Genomic DNA, 23,501 nt, shown 5'->3' on the forward strand with positions numbered 1-23,501 from the left:
AGTGATAAAAGTATCAAAGACACAACAATAACAAGTGATGAATATATTCACACATCTTGTCAGAGGCTTTCACATCCAAAACCAGTCCTACACTCGGACTGTGCCCCAGACAGAACAATGCGGACTGAATAATCACAGTGTTATGGTCTGACAGACACACAATAAATCTCACACTCACACATTGTACCAGATGCAGAGCTGGAAAGAGTGAATCATGCACTCACAGAATTGATCAAAGACTGATTGATGAATGGTTCGAGTGACACTCATATACTGTACCGGAGATAGAGCAGGTTTTTCACATACAATATGCAAGTCCATATGAGGAGTGAATCATGCATTCACACACATCCAGACAGTGACAGATACATAATACACCCCTCTACAAACATTGTGCATCAGAAACAGAACCACAGGGAACATCCTTCTTGCTTTGTCCCTGTCTTGGCTTGTTAGAAGTTTATAGGTTTTTGTGTGAAACGCTGCTTTGATCAGAGCTGGAGTACTCTCTGCAGTCTGGTCAGCGCACGGTAGGAAGGATGTGGTTGGAGTAGAAAGCGTGTAGAGGTGATTCACCAGGGTGTTGCCCTGGGCTGGCCTAAAGAGATCACCCTCATTCTTCTGAACTCCAACCAACATACTGCTCAGTGACTCAGTCTCGCCTAATGTCAATGTCATCGATATCTCTGCACTCACTGTGTTCTGAAACAGATATCAGAGGGCTGCCTCCTGGTTTGAGGATTATTGGATTGAGATGGAACCTGATACTGTAACTAAGAGGAGAGACTCATGAACAACAAAAACATCCCCAGGAAAATGAAGATGTTCTCTGCACTGACAGAGTCAAATTTGAGCAGACAGCTGTGCATGGCACCAATCCTAACCCTCACCATCACCCAGACTGTTTAAATATTCCACACCTTTTGTCAGATAAAAAGTGGTTGGATTGAAAGACGTTAACTAAAGCTGTTTGTTCAGCGACTGTGATTAATGTCAGTCTCCGTGGATCCGCTTCCTGTCACTGGAGGGTTTCCCTCGTCTATTAATAAGTGATTCCATTCAATATGTTATCCCACACAGTCACTGGGATCGTCAAATCCGTCACTAGTAGAATCAGCGATCGCAGAGAGGGGGAGAAAAAGATCAGAATCTGCAAACAACGGACTGGAACTTTGCAGCAATGGATCAGAAACTGGGAACAATAGACAGGAATATTTCAATAATTGACAGGAGTTTCACCGAGGGTTTTTACTGGCTTTCTCGAGAAAGGATACCATTAGAAACTCGTATTAGAAGTATTCTCTGGGTTAGTCAAGGGGTTTACTACCCGATCTTGGCTATTGTTGGTGTCCCTGGTAAGTTTCTCTGTCCAGTTATTAATTCAATTCACCCTGTTTAATTTTATTACTGGTCTTACGCACTTGACCTCAGTTGTTGTTTCTTTAGAATATCTGTATTCAGTCACTAACCCGACTGATGAAGGTTTCAGTGTATCTGATGTTCCATTTGCTCGTCTTTGCTCCTATTTGCTTCCCCAGTCAGTCTCTACATCAGCTATTGTATTGAAAATCCATCTTTCGTTCCATTCCTCATCTTGTTATTAAATTATTGGAAGGATGGATTTTATTGTATTCAGTTCCACTCCCATTCCCTGTTCCCAGCCACAGACTCCAGGAGTTTGCCTGGGGTGGGGCATTCGAACGATACGGAGAGATTGGATAGGATTGGGTTCCTTTCTTCAGAGCAGAGAAGACTGAAGGGAGACATTATTGAGGTGTATATCAGATTACAAAGGGGATGGACAGGGTGAACAGGAAACAGCAGGTGTGAGTCACAAAGGGTCATGGCTTTAGGCTGAGGGTCAGGAGATTAAGAGGGGATTTGAGAATTATTGTTTCCAATCAGACGGTCGTGTGAATCTGGAATGAACTACCTGTGCAGGTAGTGGGGGGACAGAAAACCTACAATCTTTAAAAATTTATTCAGATGATCACTTAAAATATCACAAAATTCCAGGACATTGGACATGTGCAGGAAACTATTGTTAGTGCAAAGGCGATGAGCCAATGGGTCTTTACTGGCCAGCACCACTTTATGATGTTACTTCTCTACCTGAGGCTTGTCAGGAATGATTATTTTTGATTTATTTGAGTTGATTTATTATTGCCGTATGTATTTGTACATCATGAAAAGTATTGGTTCTTGCACGCTGTACAGACAAAGAGATGATAAGGAGAGAGTGCAGAATGTCGTGGTACAGTCGTAGCTGGGGTGTAAAACAAGATCAACTTAATGTGAGGTAGGTCCATTCAAAAGGCAGGGAAGAATCTGTTCTCGGTTCGGTTCGATGTGTCCTCAGATTTTTATGTGTTTTCCCAATGGAAGAAGGTGAAATAGACCTTGTGAAGTTGCGTGGGGTCCTTAACTATGCTTATTGTTTTTTCCGAGGCTGTGGGAAGTGTGGACACTTTGAAGGGGTGGCAGGAAGGTTTGAGGTGATGGACTGGGCTTTGTTCATGACCCTTTGTAGTTTCTTGCAGTCTTGGACAGAGTGGAAGCCATGCCAAGCTGTGGTACAAACACAAATAACACTTTCTACGTGCATTAGTAAAAGTTGGTGAGAGTCATAGTGGACAAACCAAATTTCCTTAGCCCCCTGAGAAAGCAGAGGCCTTGTTGGGCTTTCTTACTATAGTGTCATCGTGGAGGAACCAGGACAGTTTGTTGGTGATTTGGAAACTTTAATGTGTGAAATTCTTGTCCATTTCACCTCTAGTGATGGAGACAGGTACATGCCCTCCACTATGCTTCCTGAAGTCAATGACTATCTCCTTCGATTTGTTGACACTGAGAGTGTGAGAGAGAGAGAGAAAAATTCTTGCCATTGCATCACTCCAACTGGAACTGACGACCTCTGCCAAGCGGTTAGAACTCAGCTGTGCCAACTTGGCATCATCACAGACATCGTGGATTAATGTCATGACCAACAATGACTTTGCAATGAACTTTTTACAGGCCAGTAGGTAGCTGGAAAGAGTAAAACATATTCTTCACACAACACACATAATATGGCTTTGTTGCAAAATACCTGCCAAGCTGTGCCTAACTTTAATAATGTCAGGAAAGTAGATCAATTAAACAATGCTTATTGGCTAGCAGATAAAGACTTTATCTTAATTACAGAGATAGCATACTTCAACATTTTAACTGGATTAAATATTTAACACAGATCATTGAAGTATCATCGAACCCTACAGTGCAGAAAGAGACCCTTACAGCCCATTGAGTCTACACCAACCACAATCCCTCCCAGGCCCTACCTCCATATCCCACCCACTAATCTACACATCTCAGGACACTAAGAGGCAATTTTAGCATGGCCAATCAACCCAACCCACACAGCTTTGGACTGTGGGAAGAAACTGGAACACTCAGAGGAAACCCGCGCAGACACGAGAGCAATGTGCAATCTCCACACAGACAGTGACCCGAGCCGGGAATCAAACCTAGGTCCCTGGAGCTGTGAAGCAGCAGTGCTATCCACTGTGCTACCCTGCCGCCCCAGAACAAAAGCTGAACCATGACTGTACGGAAGGATGTAAAGCAACTCAGCCTGTACTGACAAAAAGACACCCAAAGCCACACACACAGGCAAACACACCTAGCCAGTATGAGGATTGAATCTATGATCTTGGCGTTATTAGCACCATACTCGAACCACATGAGCTAACCAGCCCAGCTACGTGAGAAGTTTTCAGTATTTTCAGAAACTGATTAGTATCTGAGAAACTTTGTACACATTTTCCTTTCCTGATAAAGTGTGTAAAAGTAAATCAAAAAATGGGTGGATTCTCGGAGGCTATTTCCCAGGGCTGAAATGGTCGCTACAAGAGGACACAGGTTTAAGGTGCTGGGGAGCAGGTACTGGGGAGATGTTAGGGGTAAGTTTTTCACTGAGTGCGGGGTGAGTGAATGGAATCGGCTGCCATCGGTGGTGGAGGAGGCGAACTCGCTGGGGTCTTTTAAAAGACTTCTGGATGAGTATATGGTATCTAATGGGATTGGGGGTTACAGATAGTTCTATGGCTTAGTAGGTATAGATGTGATGGGTGCAACTTGCGGGCGGAAGGGCCTTTTTGTGCTGTAGTGTTCTATGTTCTATGTTAAAACCTTTCAAATCGAACAGGGCAGAAGATGCAGTCGATTCATTATTTCCACACAAGATGATCCACTCAGACATTCCCCCACACTGTTACCACACTTGTTATTTCCGATGTACATTCAATGTTAGACGTTCAGTCGAATGGCTACAACACTGCTTCCAGCCCCTCTGTGAGTTTTGAGTGAGAACTCTTGGGCAGTGAACTTTCCCCACTGTGCCTCTGTGCGGCTGCCCCAAGCTTTAATGTATCCCTCACACACAGTCCTGGGTTAGAAAACCAGCATATTTCAGGCACCTTTCAGCGCGTTGATGACCCTCCATCAGTTGTTGATGGTTTATTGGGTGCTGGATCCCAGGAATAACCCATCGAGCAGAGAGATCTGCTCGGTGTCAACCTGAACATAAATAACTGCCAATCTTCTTGGTAAGGCAGGTTTGGGAAGGGACGGGTAGTATTCTGTTTCCCAGGACAGCCAGTGTGGAGGAGGTGAGACTCGGGATGGATTGCACAGTCTTGTCTTGTCAAGACAGCCAGTTTTGGTGATGACAGGTTCTGTCAAATGGATTTTACTGTCTGCTCAGGAAATTATCCTTTCCCAGCTTTTCCTTAATGATGTTATAGGCAGACACTTCCTGATGGACTTTTGATCAAAGAGATTTTTCTGCATAACCGTTAGCGATGGGTGCAATGGCGCAGTCCAACTGCTTGGAGTGTTCCACAGCTATATGACCAGACCCGCCCTTAGTAAAAGCTGGAACAGGTAGAATAGGTATATTTAACTAGATGGAAGGATCTACTGAACCATCAGGAATTTACAAAAGGATTTGCCACGTGAAATGCGATGAACCTTTGCTGGTTCCAGGTGGTTAGCGCCCAGATAATGTTCTGGAGGCTTGGGTTTGAGCCCTGCCAAATTTGAATTCAATAACAAAATAAAAACTGGAATTAAGAGTCTAGTGATGACCATGAAACCATTGTTGATTGGCAGAAAAAAAAGACATCCGGTTCACCAATGCCCTTTTGAGAAGGAAATCTGCCGTCCTTCTCTGGTCTAGCCTACATGTGACTCCAGACCGCAGCAATTTGGTTGACTCTCACCGACCCTCTGAAGTGGCCCAGCAAGCCACTCAGCTGTAACAATCGCCGCAAAGTCCCAACAAAGAAATGAAAATGGACAGACCAACTGGCACCGATCGAAGCACCGGACAAGACAACGGCAAAACAAACAGCCCTGTCAAACCCTGACTGGGAAATCAATGCTGGAGGTCCTAATGGGGGAGGAATGACGTGGGTACTGAGAGGGGCACAATGTTGTGGTTCCTGATGGGAGAGCAATGCCACATTTCCTGATGTGGGAGTAATGTCGGGGGTTCTGATGGAGGAGTAATGTCCTGGGTTCTAATGGGGATTAGTGTCGGGGATCATAATAGGGGGGGCATGACAGCAGATCAGACGGGGGAGTAGTGCCTGTGACCTGATTGGGAGACTAATGTCAGGCTTCCTGATGGGGGAGTAATTTCGGTAGTCCTGAAGGGGGAGTAATGTTGGGGATCCTGAAGGGGGAGTAATGTTGGGGATCCCGAAGGGGAGTGATGTTGGGATACTGATGGGGAGTGGTGTTGGGTGTACTGATGGGGATTGATGTTGGGGGTACTGATGGGGAGTGATGTTGGGGGTACTGATGGGGAGTGATGTTGGGGGTACTGATGGGGAGTGATGTTGGGGGTACTGATGGGGAGTGATGTTGGGGGTACTGATGGGGAGTGATGTTGGGGGTACTGATGGGGAGTGATGTTGGGGGTACTGATGGGGAGTGATGTTGGGGGTACTGATGGGGAGTGATGTTGGGGGTACTGATGGGGAGTGATGTTGGGGGTACTGATGGGGAGTGATGTTGGGGGTACTGATGGGGAGTGATGTTGGGGGTACTGATGGAGAGTGATGCTGGGGGTACTGATCGGGGAGTGATGTTGGGGATACTGATGGGGAGTGATGTTGGGGGTACTGATGGGGAGTGATGTTGGGGTACTGATGGGGAGTGATGTTGGGGATACTGATGGGGAGTGATGTTGGGGGTACTGATGGGGAGTGATGTTGGGGTTACTCATGGGGAGTGATGTTGGGGGTACTGATGGGGAGTGATGTTGGGGGTACTGATGGGGAGTGATGTTGGGGGTACTGATGGGGAGTGATGTTGGGGGTACTGATGGGGAGTGATGTTGGGGGTACTGATGGGGAGTGATGTTGGGGGTACTGATGGGGAGTGATGCTGGGGGTACTGATCGGGGAGTGATGTTGGGGGTACTGATGGGGAGTTATGTTGGGGGTACTGATGGGGAGTGATGTTGGGGGTACTGATGGGGAGTGATGTTGGGGTACTGATGGGGAGTGATGTTGGGGGTACTGATGGGGAGTGATGTTGGGGGTACTGATGGGGAGTGATGTTGGGGTACTGATGGGGAGTGATGTTGGGGGTACTGATGGGGAGTGATGTTGGGGGTACTGATGGGGAGTGATGTTGGGGGTACTGATGGGGAGTGATGTTGGGGGTACTGATGGGGAGTGATGTTGGGGGTACTGATGGGGAGTGATGTTGGGGTACTGAACGGGGAATTAAAGTTTGGGGTTCTGATTGGGGTGACAATCTCGGAGCCCTGATGAGGGCACATGATAATGTGTGGGTCCTGATGGGGATCTAATGTCGGGGGTGCTCACGGGGGTGCGATGTCAGGGAACCTGTTCGAGGAGTACTTTCTCAGACCTGATGGGGGGAGTAATTTCTTGGATCTTGATGGAGGAGGAATCTCAGGGGTTCCTGAATGAGAAATGAAGACTTGGGCTGTGGCGGGGAGTAATGTTGACGTTCCTGATGGGGAGGCAATTACTGGGGTACTGATGGGGAGTAATATCAGGGATGCAGATTGGTAACTGTCGGGACTCCTGATGTAGGAGGAAGGTTGTGCGCCCTGATGGGGGGAGTGACCTCGATGGTCCTGATGGGGAAGGTAATGACACGGTCCTGGTGAACAGTCCTCATGGGAGGAACGTTGGGGTACCTGCTGGCGGAGTCATGTCGATGGTCCTGATGGGAATAAATGTCGGTGGCCCCGAATGTCCATGCCTCCCATAATCCTGTAGACTTCTATCAGGTCGCCCCTCAAACTCCACCATTCTAGTGAGAACAAACCAAGTTTCTCCAATCTCTCCTCACAGCCAATGCCCTCCATACCAGGGCACCATCCTGGTAAATGTTTTCTGCACACTCTCCAAAACCTCCAATCCTACTGGTGGTGTGGTGACCAGAATTGAACACTCTACTCCAAGTGCGGCCAAACTAAGGTTCTATAAAGCTACAACATGACTTGCCAATTATTAAACTCAATGCCTTGGTCATTGCAGGCAAATATGCCGTATGCCTTCTTGACTACTTTCTACAGTGACCTGTGTACCTGTACACCCAGATCCTTTTGCCTATCGATATCTTAAGGGTCCTACCATTTCCTGTATATTTCCTATCTGTATGAGACCTTCCAAAATGCTTTACCTCACATTTGTTTGGATTAAATGCCTTCTCTCCACCCACGTCTCCAACTGATCTATATCCTGCTGTATCCTCTGATGGTCCTCTTCGCTATCCGCAAATCCACTAACCTTTGTGTCGTTTGCGAACTTACGAATTCATCCAGTTAAATTTTCCTCCAAATCATTTATACGCATTACAAACAGCAAAGGTCCCAGCACTGATCCCTGAGGAACACCACTTGTCACAGCCCTCCATTCAGAACAGTACCCTTCCACTGCTACCTTCTGCCTTCTTTGACCGAGCCAGTTTTATATCACCTCTGATCCCAAGCGATTTCACCTTCTACACCAATCTGCCCTGAGGGTTCTTGTCAAAGTCCTTCCTGAAGTCCATGTAGGCAACATCCACTGCCCTACCCTCATCAACCATCTCCGTCGCTTCCTCGAAAAACTCGGTCAAGTTGGTGAGACACGGCCTCCCCTTCACAAAACCATGTTGCCTCTCACTAATACTGTCCGTGGTAAGTGTGTGAGATTGTCACTGTGATAATGTGTGTGAACGTGTTTGTGTGCGGCCGTATCTGTCTGTCCATATCGGTTTGTGAGTTATAGCATCAGTGTTAGTTTGTGTGTCTGTGTGAGGGTGTCTGAGTTTGTGTGAGCATGAGTGTGAACGTGTTTATGTGTCTCTGTGTCTCGATATAAGTTATAGTGTATGTGTCTGTGTGGGTGTGTGTGTGTGGGTGTGTGTTTCTGTGTGTGTGTGTGTGGGTGTGGGTGTGTGTTTCTGTGTGTGTGTGTGTATGTACGTGCGTGTGTGTGGGTGTGTGCATGTGTACGTGTGTGCACGTGTGTGTGTGTGTGTGTGTGTGTGTGTGTGTGTGTGTGTGTGTGTGTGTGTGTGTGTAAGAGGGTGTCCTTACCTCACTCAAACAGATAATTGCTTCCCTGGCTAATGTATAATTTCATTCTTAATTTCTCTTGCTCACAGTGAACATAATCACAATTGTGACCCTGAGGACCAGAAACTGCGGTCTCTCCAAGTGTGTCACTCGTTACCTGGTGGCCATGTCAGTGGGGGATCTCCTGGTCGTTATCCTCGACTTGTTAATGAGAAACATTCCCATTGTCTTTTTTGAACAATTTTATTACCTGAAGTCCATGCTCGTGTGTAATATCCACGCCGTCCTGCTTTACTCCGCCACTGACTGTTCTGCCTGGTTCACCGTCACTTTCACCTTTGATCGATTTGTGGCCATTTGCTGCCCCAAGCTGAAAAGTAAATATTGCAGCGAGAAATCGGCGGCTGTGGTTCTGGGAACAGTGACTGTCTTGAGCTGTTTAAAGAACATTTACTGGTATTTTATGTTGTTAGGTGAATATTTGCTGGGGAACGACCCCTGGTTTTGTAATTACAAGTGGACAGTTTTGTTCTCTCCAGCTTGGTCAGCAATCCAATTCCTCCACAACATCCTAAACCCGTGCCTCCCATTTGTCCTGATTTTGCTGCTCAATGTTCTCACCGTCAGACACATTTTAGTGAGCAGCAGAGCACGCAGGAGACTCCGGGCTCACAACAGTTGGGAGAACTCCAGGGACCCAGAGATGGAGAGTCGAAGGAAATGCATAATTTTACTCTTTGTTATCTCAGCCAATTTCATTGTGTTATGGTCAATATTTATGTTATATTCAATATGGAGCAGGATGTATTATTTGGGGTATAAGTCTGTCTGGTTAGATTATTTTGTTATGGAATTGGGTTTCATGCTGCAGCTCCTGAGTTGTTGTACAAACACTGGGATTTATGCCGTGACACAGACTCAGTTCAGGCAGCAGTTGAAAAATGTGCTGAAATTTCCCTTTTCAGCAATTATTCAATTCATTAAACCCTGATGGGAAACCCTGTATACATGATGTCTCTCTCTCTCTTTCTTCTGATTGGGCACTCAAACCACCCAAACTTATAATCCACCCTCACATTGATTGGACACACGATACATGGCAAAGCTGATCTGCTCTCCAACTTGTGGCTACACTGGTCTAAGATTATGGCTCTTGTATCAAACGTGACAGTAACTGACTGACTGACCGAGTGAGGCCAACTGACTCAGCAAATAAAGCCTTCTAAATGGCTGAGTGAGGCTGACTGACTGACCGACGGAGAGCGACTGTTTGAATGGGTGAGTGTGACCGACTGACTAACCGGGTCTCATTGACTTAGGGAACGAGGCTGACTGACTGATCCAGCCACGCTGATCGAAGCCAACTGAGTGAAGCCAACTGACTTGGCGAGGCCTTCTGACTGACTGACCAAGGCCAACTGGCTGAGCAAGTATGGCCGACTGACCGACGGAGTGAGACCAACTGACTGACTGAGTGAGCCTGACCGACTGAAGGAACGAGGCCGGGTGACTGACGGAATGCCATATGACGACTGAGTGAGGCTGACTGAGTGAAGCCAACCGATTGACCGAGTGAGGCTGAGTGACATGCCATGTGAGGCCAACAGGCTGACTGGGTGGGGTCGACTGGCTGACTGAGCATGTCTGTCTGTCTGGCTGACTGACCAAGCAAGGCCGACTAACTGACTGAGCGAAGGGTCACAGACTGACCAAGTGAGGCTGTCTGATTGACTGAGTGAGGCTGACTGCCTAAACAAGGGAGACCCAATGACCCATGGGTGGCACGGTAGCACAGTGGGTTAGCACTGCTGCTTCACAGCTCGAGGGACTGAGGGTCGAATCCCGCCTTGGGTCACTGTCTGTGAGGAGTTTGCACATTCTCCTCGTGTCTGCATGGGTTTCCTCCGGGTACTCTGGTTACCTCCTGCAGTACGACAGGTGAGTGGTTAGGTGGATTGGCCATGATAACTGGTCACTTAGTGTCCAAAGATGTGTAGGTTCAGTGGATTGGCCATGCTAAATTGTCCCTTAGTGTCCCAAAGATGTGTAGGTTAGGGTAGATTGGCCATGCTAAATTGCCCCTTAGTGTCCAAAGATGTCTAGGTTAGGGTGGATTGGCCATGCTAAATTGCCCTTAATGACCTGAGGTGTGTAGGTTAGAGGGATTAGTGGGTAAAACATGTAGTGATATGGGGATAGGACCTGGGTGGGATTGTGGTCAGTGCAGACTCAATGGGCCGAATGGCCTCTTTCTGCACGGGAGGGATTCTATGATTTCTATGACTGACACAGCAAGGCCGACTGACTGACCCAGCGAGGCTGACTGACCAATTACGGCCAAATGAGTGTGGCAGAAATGCTGACTCACTGAGCGAGCAGGGCCGACTGACTGAACAATGAGGTCTGACTGAGTGAGACAATCCGGATGGACGAGGGAGGCTGAGGGAATCACTGAGTGTGGCCAACTGACTGAGTGCAGCTGACTGAGTGACCGAGTGAGGCTGACTGAGTGAAGGACGGGCCGGGCGAGGCCAACCGACTGTCCAAATGAGGCCAAATGAGTGAGCGAGCAGGGCCGAGGGGCTGAACGAGCGAGGCCGACTGATTGACCCAGTGAGGTTGGGTGAGTGACTGGCCAAGGTTGAGAGTCTGACAGGGCGAGGCCCTACTCACTGACTGAGCGAGCCAGAGTGACTGGCTGGCCAATTGAGGCCAACTGAAGGAATGAGTGAAACCAACTGGGTGACCGAGTGAGGCTGACTCACCGACAGAGTGGGGCCGACTGAGTGAGGTGACTGACTGACTGAGCGAGACCAATGGAGTGACCCAGTGATGGGAAACTGACCGAGTGATCGAGGGCCAATGTCTGAACAAGCAAAGCTGACCAGACGGACAGGGTCAGCCAACTGACTGAACCAGACAGGCCAACATACTGGCCAAGCGATGCCGACTGACTGACCCAGCCAGACTGACCTGGTCAGGTGAGTTGACTGCCCGACTAAGGCTGACCGACTGACAGAGCGAGGCCGACTCACTGACCCTGTGAGGTCAGCTGACTGACCCAGTGATGCCAACTGCCACATCGAGTCATAGAGTCAAAGAGGTTTACAGCATGGAAACAGGCCCATCGGCCCAATTTGAACATGCTGCCCCTTTTTTTTAAATCTCAAAGCTGGTCCCAACTCCCCACATTTGGCCCATATCCCTCGATACCCATCCTACCCATGGAATTAACTAAATGCTTTTTAAAAGGCAAAATTGTACCCGTCTCCACTATACCCTATGGCAGCTTGTTCCAGACACTCACCATTCTCTGTGTGAATAAAAAATGCCCCTGTGGACACTTTTGTATCCCTCCCCTCTCACCTTAAACCTCTGCCCTCTAGTTTTAGCCTCCCCTACCTTTGGGAAAAGATGTTGACTATCCAGCTGATCTGTGCCCCTCATTATTTTATAGATCTCTATAAAATCAGCCCTCAGCCTCCTACGCTCCAGAGAAAAAAATGTCCCAGTCTATCCAGCCTCTCCTTATGACTCAACCCATCAAGTCCCGGTAGCTTCCTAGTAAGTCTTTTCTGCACTCTTTCTAGTTTAATCATATCCTTTCGATAATAGGGTGACCAGAATTGCACACAGTATTCCAAGTGTGGTCTTGTACAACTTCAACAAGACATCGCAACTCCTGTCTTCAAAGTTCTGACCGATGATACCAAGCATGCTGAGTGCCTTCTTCACCACTCTGTCCACCTGTGACTCCACTTTCAAGGAGCTATGACCATGTACACCCAGGTCTCTTTGTCCTGTAACACTCCCGAATGCCCTACCATTAACTGAGTAAGTCCTGCCCTGGTTCAATCTACCAAAATGCATCACCTCACATTTATTTTAATTAAACTCCATCTGCCATTCGTCAGCCCAATTGGTCAAGATTCTTGGCAATTGGTGATAACTTCCTTGACTGTCTTTTATGTCACCAATCATAGTGTCATCTACACACTTACTAACCGTGCCCCTCACTAACCATGACTCATCGAGAGATGCTGAGTGTCTGAGCGAGGCAGACTGATGGATCAAGTGAGGTCTGGCTGACAGACCAAGTGAGAACAACTGGCGAACGAACAATCCCCACTGATTGTTCGACTGAGGCTGACTGACTGATAGAGTGAGGCTGACTGACAGACTGAGTGAGGCCGACTGACAGACTGAGTGAGGCCGACTGACTGACTGAGTGAGGCCGACTGACTGACAGAGTGAGGCTGACTGACAAACTGAGTGAGGCTGACTGACTGACAGAGTGAGGCCGACTGACAAACTGAGTGATGCTGACTGACTGACAGAGTGAGGCCGACTGACTGACAGAGTGAGGCTGACTGACAGACTGAGTGAGGCCGACTGACTGACAGAGTGAGGCCGACTGACAGACTGAATGAGGCCGACTGACTGACAGAGTCAGGCCGACTGACTGACAGAGTGAGGCCGACTGACTGACTGAGTGAGGCCGACTGACTGAGTGAGTGAGGCCGACTGACTGACAGAGTGAGGCTGACTGACAAACTGAGTGAGGCTGACTGACTGACAGAGTGAGGCCGACTGACAAACTGAGTGATGCTGACTGACTGACAGAGTGAGGCCGACTGACTGACAGAGTGAGGCTGACTGACAGACTGAGTGAGGCCGACTGACTGACAGAGTGAGGCCGACTGACAGACTGAATGAGGCCGACTGACTGACAGAGTCAGGCCGACTGACTGACAGAGTGAGGCCGACTGACTGACTGAGTGAGGCCGACTGACTGAGTGAGTGAGGCCGACTGACTGACAGAGTGAGGCTGACTGACTGACAGAGTGAGGCCGTCTGACTGACAGAGTGAGGCTGACTGACAGACTGAGTGAGGCCGACTGACTGACAGAGTGAGGCTGACTGACTGTCAGAGTGAGGCTGACTGACAGACTGAGTGAGGCTGACTGACAGACTGAGTGAGGCTGACTGACAGACTGAGTGAGGCTGACTGACTGACAGACTGAGTGAAGCCGACTGACTGACAGAGTGAGGCTGACTGTTGACTGAGTGAGGCCGACTGACAGACTGAGTGAGGCCGACTGACAGACTGAGTGAGACTCAATGACTGATTGAAAGAAAACATTTTCAACAAAGTCAAAACAAAACGCATAGATTCTTCACAGGATTGTAACAGCAGCATTGCAGATGAAATGCTGATTGGAACATGTAACGAGTAATGCACAGGGGCTTTTATTGTTCAGAAATGCTTGACTATTTTTGTCGCCATATTCATGGCATTATCAAAATTCTGTTCACGAATATTTTTGATAGACATATCTAAATTCGTAATGATTTCAAAAGCATTGTGCCCCAGTAAAGAGAACTCAGACAAAATTCTGGTCAACAGCTGGAGTACTGTGTGCAGTTTTGGTCGCCACACTTGCGGAAGGATATATTGGCCTTGGAGGGAGTGCAGAGGAGGTTCACTCGGCTGATACCGGTGATGAGGGGGCCGGACTAGGAAGAGAGACTAAATAGACTGGGTCTGTACTCGTTGGAGTTTAAAAGGCTGAGGGGGGATCTTATAGAGACATATAAGACATTGAAAGGGATGGATAGGGTAGAGGTAGAGAGATTCTTCCCGCTCAGAAAGGATAGCAGGACTCGAGGGCACAGCCTCAAGATAAGGAGGGGGGTGGGAGGGTGCAGTTTAGACCAGAATTGAGGAGGAACTTCTTCACTCAAAGGTTGGCGAATCTCTGGAATTCTCTGCCCGTTGAAGTGGTGGAGGTGGCCTCGCTGAATATATTTAAGTCACGCGTAGATAGGTTTCTGATTGACAAGGGAATTAAGGGTTATGGGGAGAAAGCGGGAAAGTGGAACTGATCCACTTCAGATCAGCCATGACCTTATTGAATGGCGGGGCAGGCTCGAAGGGCTAGATGGCCGACTCCTGCTCCTATTGTGTTGTTTTAGATTGAGATGTAGAATCATATTGTGTTGTATTCGACTGGGATGTAGAATCATTTTGTGTTATATTTGGTTGGGATATGGAATCATATTGTGTTATATTAGATTGAGTTGTGGAATCATATTGTGCTGTATTAGATCATGATGAGGAAATATATTGCGTTGTATCAGACTGTGATGTGGAATTATGTGGTGTTGGAGAAATAAATTGAAATATTGGAACAAATTGTGTTGTATTAGTCTGAGATCTGGAATTATATTGAGTTGGCCTTTTGGATTGAGAATCAGATTGCCATGTTGCATTAGATTGAGATGTGGCATGATATTGTGTTGTTAAAGAAGATTGAGATGTGGAAAACATGTTGTTTTGTGTTAGATGAAGAAACAGTACAGTGTTGAATTATATTGAGATGCACAAACATTTTGAATTGTATTAGATTGAGATGTGCAACCATATTGTGCCATTGTGTTAGACTCAGATGTGGAATCATTTTGTGTTTTATTAGATTGAGGAACATGAGCATTTTGTGTTGTATTTGATTGAAATGCACAACCATGATGTGATTTGTATTACATTGAGATGCAGTATCATATTGTGCTATTTTATCAGATTGAGATGTGGAGTCATATTGTGTTGTTCTATTAGATTGAGACATGGAACCATTTTGTGTTGTATTTGATTGAAACGTGGAATCATACTGTGTTGCTGCATTATATTGAGATGTGGAATTCTAAGGTATTGTTATATTGGATTGAGACGTGGTATCAGATTCTGAGGTTTTATTAGATTGAGGTGTGGAATAATATTATGATGTATCAGATTGACTTGTGGAAACATATTGTGTTATTGAATTAGATTTCAATGCCGGAGCACATTGTGATGGATTAGATTGAGACATGGGAACATATTGTGTTGTATTAGATGTGGAACCATACTGTGTGTAACATTAGGTCGAGATTTGAAATTATATTCTGATGAATTATATTGAGATGTGCAAAAGATTGTGTTGTTGAATTAAATTACAATTTGGGAAAATATGTCTTATCAGATGGAGATGTGGAATTATATTGCACTGTATGAGACTGGCATGAGAAATCACATCATATTGTGCTGTTGAAACACAGATACTTTATTATTCGATTCCTGCAATGACGGATCACAGACAGAAAGCTGTATTTTTCAACTTGATGTTACAGTTAAACAGAGTAAACATATCCCAGGATAGTGCAGAACAGCCCTGAGAAATAAACTCTCTCTTGGAAGTTGAATTATTGATTGGTCACAGCCAGGTGAAGGATAATATTGGAGCAACTTGACAGTTAGAGATTTGATGTTTGAGATGATAGCGCCATTGATGGCAAAATGCAGTCTGAATTTTTATTAGTTAATTAATGTTATCAGTATAGCCCGGTCTTCGAACACAGCGACTCGAGGTCAGAAACATACATATTCCCCAGAATAATCCAATGTTATCATGTGTTGGTCATTTAAAGAAAAGAAAATAAGTTGAGCGATTGTGTAACGCCAGGATCCCAGAGGATACCCAGGGTATATATTAAGGGGATTGTATTACTTCAGAGTTAATATAGAAATACCTTGCAGTTCGAAAAGACACCACACAGAAAATGGGACTTCTATTTGAAAAGGCAAAGCAAATATTCTATTCATTCCTGGGTGTTTTTGGAGTTCCTGGTAAGTGATTATATCCATGGTAGCTGTCTGATACGGTGTGTGAACTGAACAAATATTTCACTCTGTGAGTGAACTGATTGTCACCGATATACAAACATCTGGTCAACCATGTCATTCCAGTCATCGGGTCAATTGAATTGCCACTGTGGCTTTTCACTATTCCCCCACTACTCTGTGCTTGCAAAGCAAAAACTGTATGAGATTGAGATGTGGATTCATGGTGTGCTGATGCATGAGATTGAGATGTGGCATCATATTATATTGATGTACTCAGTTGAGATGTGAAGTCTTATTGTGTTGCATTAGGATTAGATGTGGAATTATAATATGTTGTTGTATCAGATTGAGATGTAGAAACGTGATGTGATGTATTAGCTTATGATGTGGATTTGCATTATCATGTTGAATAGACTGAGATGCAGAATCATATTATATTGATGAGTGAGATTGAGATGTGGAATCTTATTGTGTTGTATTATGATGAGATAGGACCATAGAATCATAGAACATTACAGCACGGAAACAAGCCTTTTGATCTTTCTTGGCTGTGCCGAACCATTTTTCTGTCAAATCCTATTGTGCTGTCTTAGATAGAGATGTGGAAACATTTTGTGTTGTTTTCGATCATGATGAGGAAATATTTTGCATTGTATCAGATTGTACATTTACTGGAGTATTCTGTAATGTTGAACCAGCCTTCAGTTACAGCAAACTCATTGAAAGACGTTGTTCGTGGGTGTTAGAGTAAAATCATACAGAGTGATTTTACACTGACTCACCAACCAGAATGGGAAAGCTGACTCCAGTGATCAAGTATACCTGGATATCTGTCATTGTGGATTTGTACAGTGTGAATAACTAAGTGAATAACTAAGTGGAAAAATATCTCCAGTGAACATGTATAACAAGAGCATCTGTCAGTGTAGAGTTGTACTGAGTGTGGATCACGAACATGATTGGAAATGTTGATTCCAGTAATCATCGAAATTGGGATAATTTGTCAGTGTAGAATAGTATTGAGTGTTGGTCACTCAGTAGAAAGGAAATTCTGACTCCACCAAACATGTATACCGGCATCTGTCAGTGTTGAAATACACTGAGTCTGTGTCACTCACCAGAAAGGAAATACTGACTCCAGTGAACATGTATACCAGGAATATGTGCCAATGTAGAAATGTCCTGAGCGTGAGACACTAACTGGAATGGACAATTCTCTAATGAAATTAGTGTTTCCTGCTCAATGATATCTACATTCAATGGAGCTGTCCCTGTGCTTCCACAATCTGATGGATTTTGCAAGGGGAAATGATTCACTGTGGACTGAATATGTTTGTCGGTGGGTGTAAAGTGAATTGTCTCGATGACTCAATTTACAATTGAAGGGCTCCAACGTAAACAAAATGTGAAAGAGTAACTGGAATTTAATCTCTGAGAGGACTGTGGCAGAATGAAACACATGGTTGTGTTTTTGATTCCCAATTCCACCCTTTGAGGAATGAACTCGACTGCAGGTTTTAAAATAAGATATTTCTGTTAAACTGTGTTGCTATTTTAATTGATTGGTAAGTTGATTACTCTCAACCATAAAAACCCTTTACCCCATTCAAACCCTATTTCTAATTTGGAAACAGTCCTCACTGAGTTACTTTAATGACAGAATCCTGTCCTTCCTCTCCATAGGTAGAATGAGTGAGCAGTCAATGCCCAGTTTACATTGCTATCTCTCTATTGCAGTTAATTTGCTGGTGATTGTGATCTTAATCCAGGGAAAGTGTGGCCTCTCCACCTGCACCACTCGCTACCTGACGGCTATGGCGATGGCGGATCTGTTGCTCGTAATCTCTAATGTCGTACTTTGGAGGATGGTTTATTATTATTTTGGAACGACTTTCCTGGACATCACCCCTGTGTGCTCCGTTCTGAATAGAATGATGTTTACAGCCATTGATTGTTCTGTCTGGTTCACCACCGCTTTCTCATTTGATCGATTTGTGGCCATTTGTTGCCAGAAGATGAAAGCAAAATATTGCACTGAGAAAACTGCGACTCTGGTTCTCACAACAACTGGCATCTTATTCTGTCTGAAATCCATACCCTCCTACTTTGTAGTAGAACCTGGGCAGATCATTGAAAATGTGCCATGGTTCTGTTTTGAAAAACTGAGTTCTTATACAGACCACGGGTGGGTGGCCTTAGCTTGGTTTAATAAAGTTTTAAATCCTTTGATGCCATTTGTTTTAATTCCATTCATTAATGCACTGACAGTGAGTCACATTTTAGTGACCAGTCGAGTGCGGAAGGGACTGAGGGGTCAGGTTCAGGGGGAAAGCTATCGTGACCCAGAGCTGGAGAGCAGGAAGAAGTCTATAATACTACTCTTCAGCATATCTGGCTCATTTATTCTCCTGTGGTTGGGAGATGTAATGCATTTTTTATATAATAAAATTACAGGAAAGGATCCAAGTTATTACACATATTCTGAATATATATTTCAACATGTTGCAGTTATGTTGCGGAACTTGAATTGCTGCACAAACACTTTGATTTACTTGGTGACTCAGCCCAAGTTCAGAGAACAGACCAAGATCACAGTGAAATATCCACTTACATTAATTATTGAATTCGTAAAGAAACAAATCAACTGACAGCATCACACTTCTCTTCTCAGCCAATCAGGGAGACACAGCTGATGGTTGGTGATCCACCTCCACCAATTGTAATGATTTGTCTTCTGATTGTCAACCACTTCAGGCGTTTTGGAAGATCTACCCAGTGACTCAATCTTACCACAGGTAGTCAGATTGCTCTCAGCCTGACAGCCATGTCGGCCAAACACAGACTAGCTGACAGATTCTGTCGCCAACCAGGATGTATCAGCTTGTTATCATTCTAAACAAGCAGTAATGCAAGTAACCCAAATTCATGAAAAGCTGCCAACTCAGCCAATCATTAACAATCAAGCTTTGCTTCAGTGCAGTCTTCACTAATCAACTGGACCGTCCCGCTGGCAGACTGAAACATTTGTCTATCCTGGACTCTGCCCTGACAACAGGATGATCCAATCTCCAAACTTTATCTGATGATACAAACAACACCCGGCCCAATCAGGGAGCTCTCAGACGGATTGATATTTTCCCAACTCATCAGATGATTCCATTCTAAGATCTAAAGGGAAGGCATCCAAGGAGGGTGATCCAGTGATAACTCCACACATGAGGAGACTCCCGGCAATTTTGTCAACGAAATGAGCCTGCCAATCTCGAATTCAGACAGACACATCAGCCAATAAGGGAGCGTTGCTGTCGTTGGACAATTGCTGTTGTTGGACACAGCCAATCAGAATTCAGACATTACCTTCCCCCACACCATCCTCACCCCCTCCAGCTCCCACACCCCTAGATGTGTAACCAAAAGGGGCTTCAATTTGTGACCGCCAACCAATGGGAAGACTCCAACATTTGATCAAAGCCTGCCCTTTGTATTGGAAGATTTACTTCTCAGAGCGACATCAGTATGAACCAATCAGTGAGACCTGGGATGTGTCAGAGGGGGCCCCTCCTCAACTGCTCTGGGGCCGTTCCATCTCTGCTTGAATTAACCATAAACTATTGTAACCTGTAGCAAAGTCTCCTGTGATTTGTTGGAAGAACTTCATCACAACAGACTGCATGGAACGAAATGTTGAAATTTCCAATTCCCAAATATACATTTTCCAAAGATTTAAAAAATGATTTCATGAATTATTGTAAATTACAGATAATTGGAGACTGCAATTTTGATCGCACTGGCAGCAGCTTGCATGGACTGATTTGTCAGAAAAATTTAATGCGACTTTCTAACCTCAAATGATATCCATGGAATTCTTCTGCATCAGGAAACATCCTGATAATATCACTGAGTCCTGAAGCAGGGGAACATTCAAGTCTGATTGTGTGATAAAGTTAGACCCAATTTGCTTTTGCAATCGTTGAATTGTTCCACGTATCCAGATGACATTCTGGAATAACGATAACTGAACCATCCAACACAGAGATATATCAACAGTGTGAGATTACAATTATGAGTTGATGGGAATCAGTTAAATGTAAACATTTTAAACACAGTCTGGAGGAGTTCAAAATCCCTTTGGGAATGTTATTGCATGGTCATAGCAACACCAGATAAAGAAGAAAGGTTTAGCAGGAGATAATGTGTTTGGGAGATTGAATCAACAAATAAGAGGTCTTTACTATTGGTGTTGCATTGGAGAGTTTTGGGTGGTGTGTTTCAACTTTTCAGGTTTTCTGTCTGATATTGTGATCATTGTGATTAAAGACAAACAGATAAAGAAGAGAAATTGCATTTCATAAAGATTCATTTTCAAAAGTCATTAATCTTGTACCATGGTTAAGGGCCAGCAGCATGATTCCAAGATATTTTGCTGAACATGTGAGAATTTCAATTCGACTCAAATACACATGTGAGAATTAGATGGTTTTAATTGGTAATGGTGACTTAAAATTTGGGAGATTTGAAATGTTAATGACAAATCTTGTGTTGGGTGGGTCTTGGACAAAACTGTGGCCCATAACTTCCCAATTAGCGGTGGAAATTCATGAGCAACGTAAAACAGTAGAACTTGTTGCCAATTTCACTGAGTTGAAAAATTGGGAGACAGCTCCCATTTGGAGCATCAGTCTTCAGCTTTCAGCAGGCCCCAACACAACAAAGGTTCACTCAAGCCTTGACCACTTGTGATGGGGGAGATTGGGAATGCCCAAGGTCTAGCTTTGAAACAGAAGTTTTAATGTCAAAGCACAGAGATCAAACGGTTTCCCTGCTATTATAAAGGTATGCTGTTTTTGTCTCTATTTCTATTGAGCAATTACTGCCTTAGTTAATGTCTCCTGTCAAATGTAATTCCAAATGATTAATGAGGAATATCTTAATATGTATAAATTAACAAAGATGTCGTTGTTTGATTGAGATCTCTGTAAATTATTTAAATATGGTCAGAGGAAGGGCGGCGAGTGTTCGTCATGTCCATTGTAGATTTTGCATGTTGCTGCCTCTTCGCTCATGATCTCTGCATCAATGTTGCAACATTTAAATAACTTCTTTTATTTTAAGAAGCCAAGCCAAAGGTGTGATGTCCCATCAGCGGTGGAAGATGATCCCAAATTTTCAGCCTGCACTGGATTCTGCAATACCTATCAGATAGATCGCTCACATCAGTTCACAGGAGGATTGCAGACGTCATCATGAGGGGTACATTTTACTAAAGCATTTGAAATAGCTGTGTTGCATAATTCACACTCCAAATGTAGAACTCATTTCACTCCAAGTCTTCACTCCAAGCCCCTCTTTTTGGAGGGCCGAATGGCCTGTTTCCTGTGCTGTATTGTTATGAAACTTCTAATCATCAACATTGCATAAAAGAGATTCATAAACTTGGGAGAAACAACTCTGCTTAAAATAAAGAACAAAATCCCAAATGTCTTCAGCTGAAACTTATTACAAACACTGCAAATCCACTTTGTTATATATAAACGTTTGTTTGATGGAATTAACTGTATGTCATGACAATATTGTGAAACATCATATATCTTCCTTTAAATTACCGTGCATTGCATATCTGCAGTCAGAGAGCAATACAGTGTGGAATCAGGCCCTTCGACCCAACATTTCCATGCTGACCATGGTGTCCTCCCAGTTGGTCCCAGTTGCCCACGGCTGGCCCACATCCCTCTAATCTTTTCCATCAGTTTACATATCCGATTTATAAAAATTGTTGCTGTCCTACCTGCCTCTACCAGTTGTTTGGCCATCTGATTCCACATAAACATCACCCTCTGTGTGCAGAAGTTGCCTGTTAGGCCTCGTTTAATTCTTTCCCCTTTCACCTTTTACCTATGCCCTGTTATTTTCAATTCCCCTTCCCTGTTTTCACCCTATCTATGCCCGTCATGATTTTATTAATCACAATAAGGTCACCTCATTTTCCTACGTTCCAAGGAATTAAGTCTTGGCCTCGCCAACCGTTCCCTGTAACACAGGGCAATGAGTGCTGACTCCTCAATTGTCCATGCACTCTTTCCAGTTTTTATTGAAAGACATTTGCAGAAAAAAAAACAGCACAATAAAGTCTGCTGCCTGTATTCACTGAAACTGGAGCAGAATAAAATTGTTTAAATAAATAAACCTTCATATTCAAAAATCCATCGGGGCAAGTACCCAAATTTGGGTTTTTCTTTGAGGTAATTCAAGACTGTGTATCAATCCTGACAGATTGAAAACACAGAAACAGAAGTTTGTACTTGGAGCGCATTTCCATGCATCAGGACTTCCATATTGCCTGGACGTGTGTGTGTGTGTGTGTGTGTGTCTGTGTGTGTCACACAGTGTCCATAAGGATTTGGGTCAGAGGTTATGACCATCCTTGTCTGCTCCAATAATTTATTGTTGACAAAGCTGGCAGAAGGAAAGTGAAAATTCTGGAATAGGTAACTGAGTAAAATATTTTAAAATAAGAGACTGTTAAAGAGAAGTGATTCTTGGACCGGGTGATTGTCAGGTTTAATTAAAAGAGTGATAGTTTAATGAAGTTTATTCAACACCTGATAATCCACCCTTTTAAAACTAGCAGAGAATTAAATAATTCTGTTCACAACAAAGCTTCATCGCAAATGAAACTGCAAAACTTTAATGTTTTGAGACATCGGATATTGTGCCGTTCATATAACAGTAAGCAATTGAAATAAAAACACAAAAGATCATAAGAAATAGGAGCAGGAGTAGACCAGCTGGCCCCTCGAGCCTGCCCCACCATTCAATAAGGTGATGGCTGATCTGATAGCGGTTCAGTAACACTTGCCCGCCTGTTCCCCATAACCCTTCATCCCTTTATTGGTCAGAAATCTATCTACCTGTGACTTAAACACATTTAACGAGGTAGCCTCCACTGCTTCAATGGGCAGAGAATTCCAAAGATTCATATTATTCCTATTGTTGCTTTGTTTTTGTGTGTAATTGGTGAAGTTGTTGCTGACGTTTTTTCCATACATGTTAAGGATAAGCCACCTTCAGCTGTTTGCTCTCCACATCAATTAGCAGGGTTGACCAATTACACCCAAGCTCTGGACTGTGCAGCACAGGCAGTCACAGTTATTGAACTGATGGCAATGCAGGAGGAAGTAACTCCACACACTGAGCACACTGATCTACCAATTCAGAATGTGGGATTGCTGCAGACCGCGTCTGATGCCAAAGAGG

At 44.6% G+C, this 23,501-nt stretch overlaps 1 protein-coding gene across 1 annotated transcript; it reads left to right on the top strand.

Annotated features, from left to right (window-relative positions):
- The first annotated feature begins 1,180 nt into the window (after positions 1-1,180).
- LOC145361902 (putative G-protein coupled receptor 139) lies at positions 1,181-9,578 on the top strand. The gene is made up of 2 exons (XM_080217890.1): positions 1,181-1,355; positions 8,677-9,578. The coding sequence occupies exons 1-2, from the start codon at positions 1,181-1,183 to the stop codon at positions 9,576-9,578; spliced, it is 1,077 nt and encodes a 358-aa protein (XP_080074016.1).
- The last annotated feature ends 13,923 nt before the right edge of the window (positions 9,579-23,501 follow it).

This window comes from Carcharhinus amblyrhynchos, chromosome X (assembly GCF_965287045.1).
Source record: "Carcharhinus amblyrhynchos chromosome X, sCarAmb.v2.hapA, whole genome shotgun sequence".
Lineage (NCBI taxonomy): Eukaryota > Metazoa > Chordata > Chondrichthyes > Carcharhiniformes > Carcharhinidae > Carcharhinus > Carcharhinus amblyrhynchos.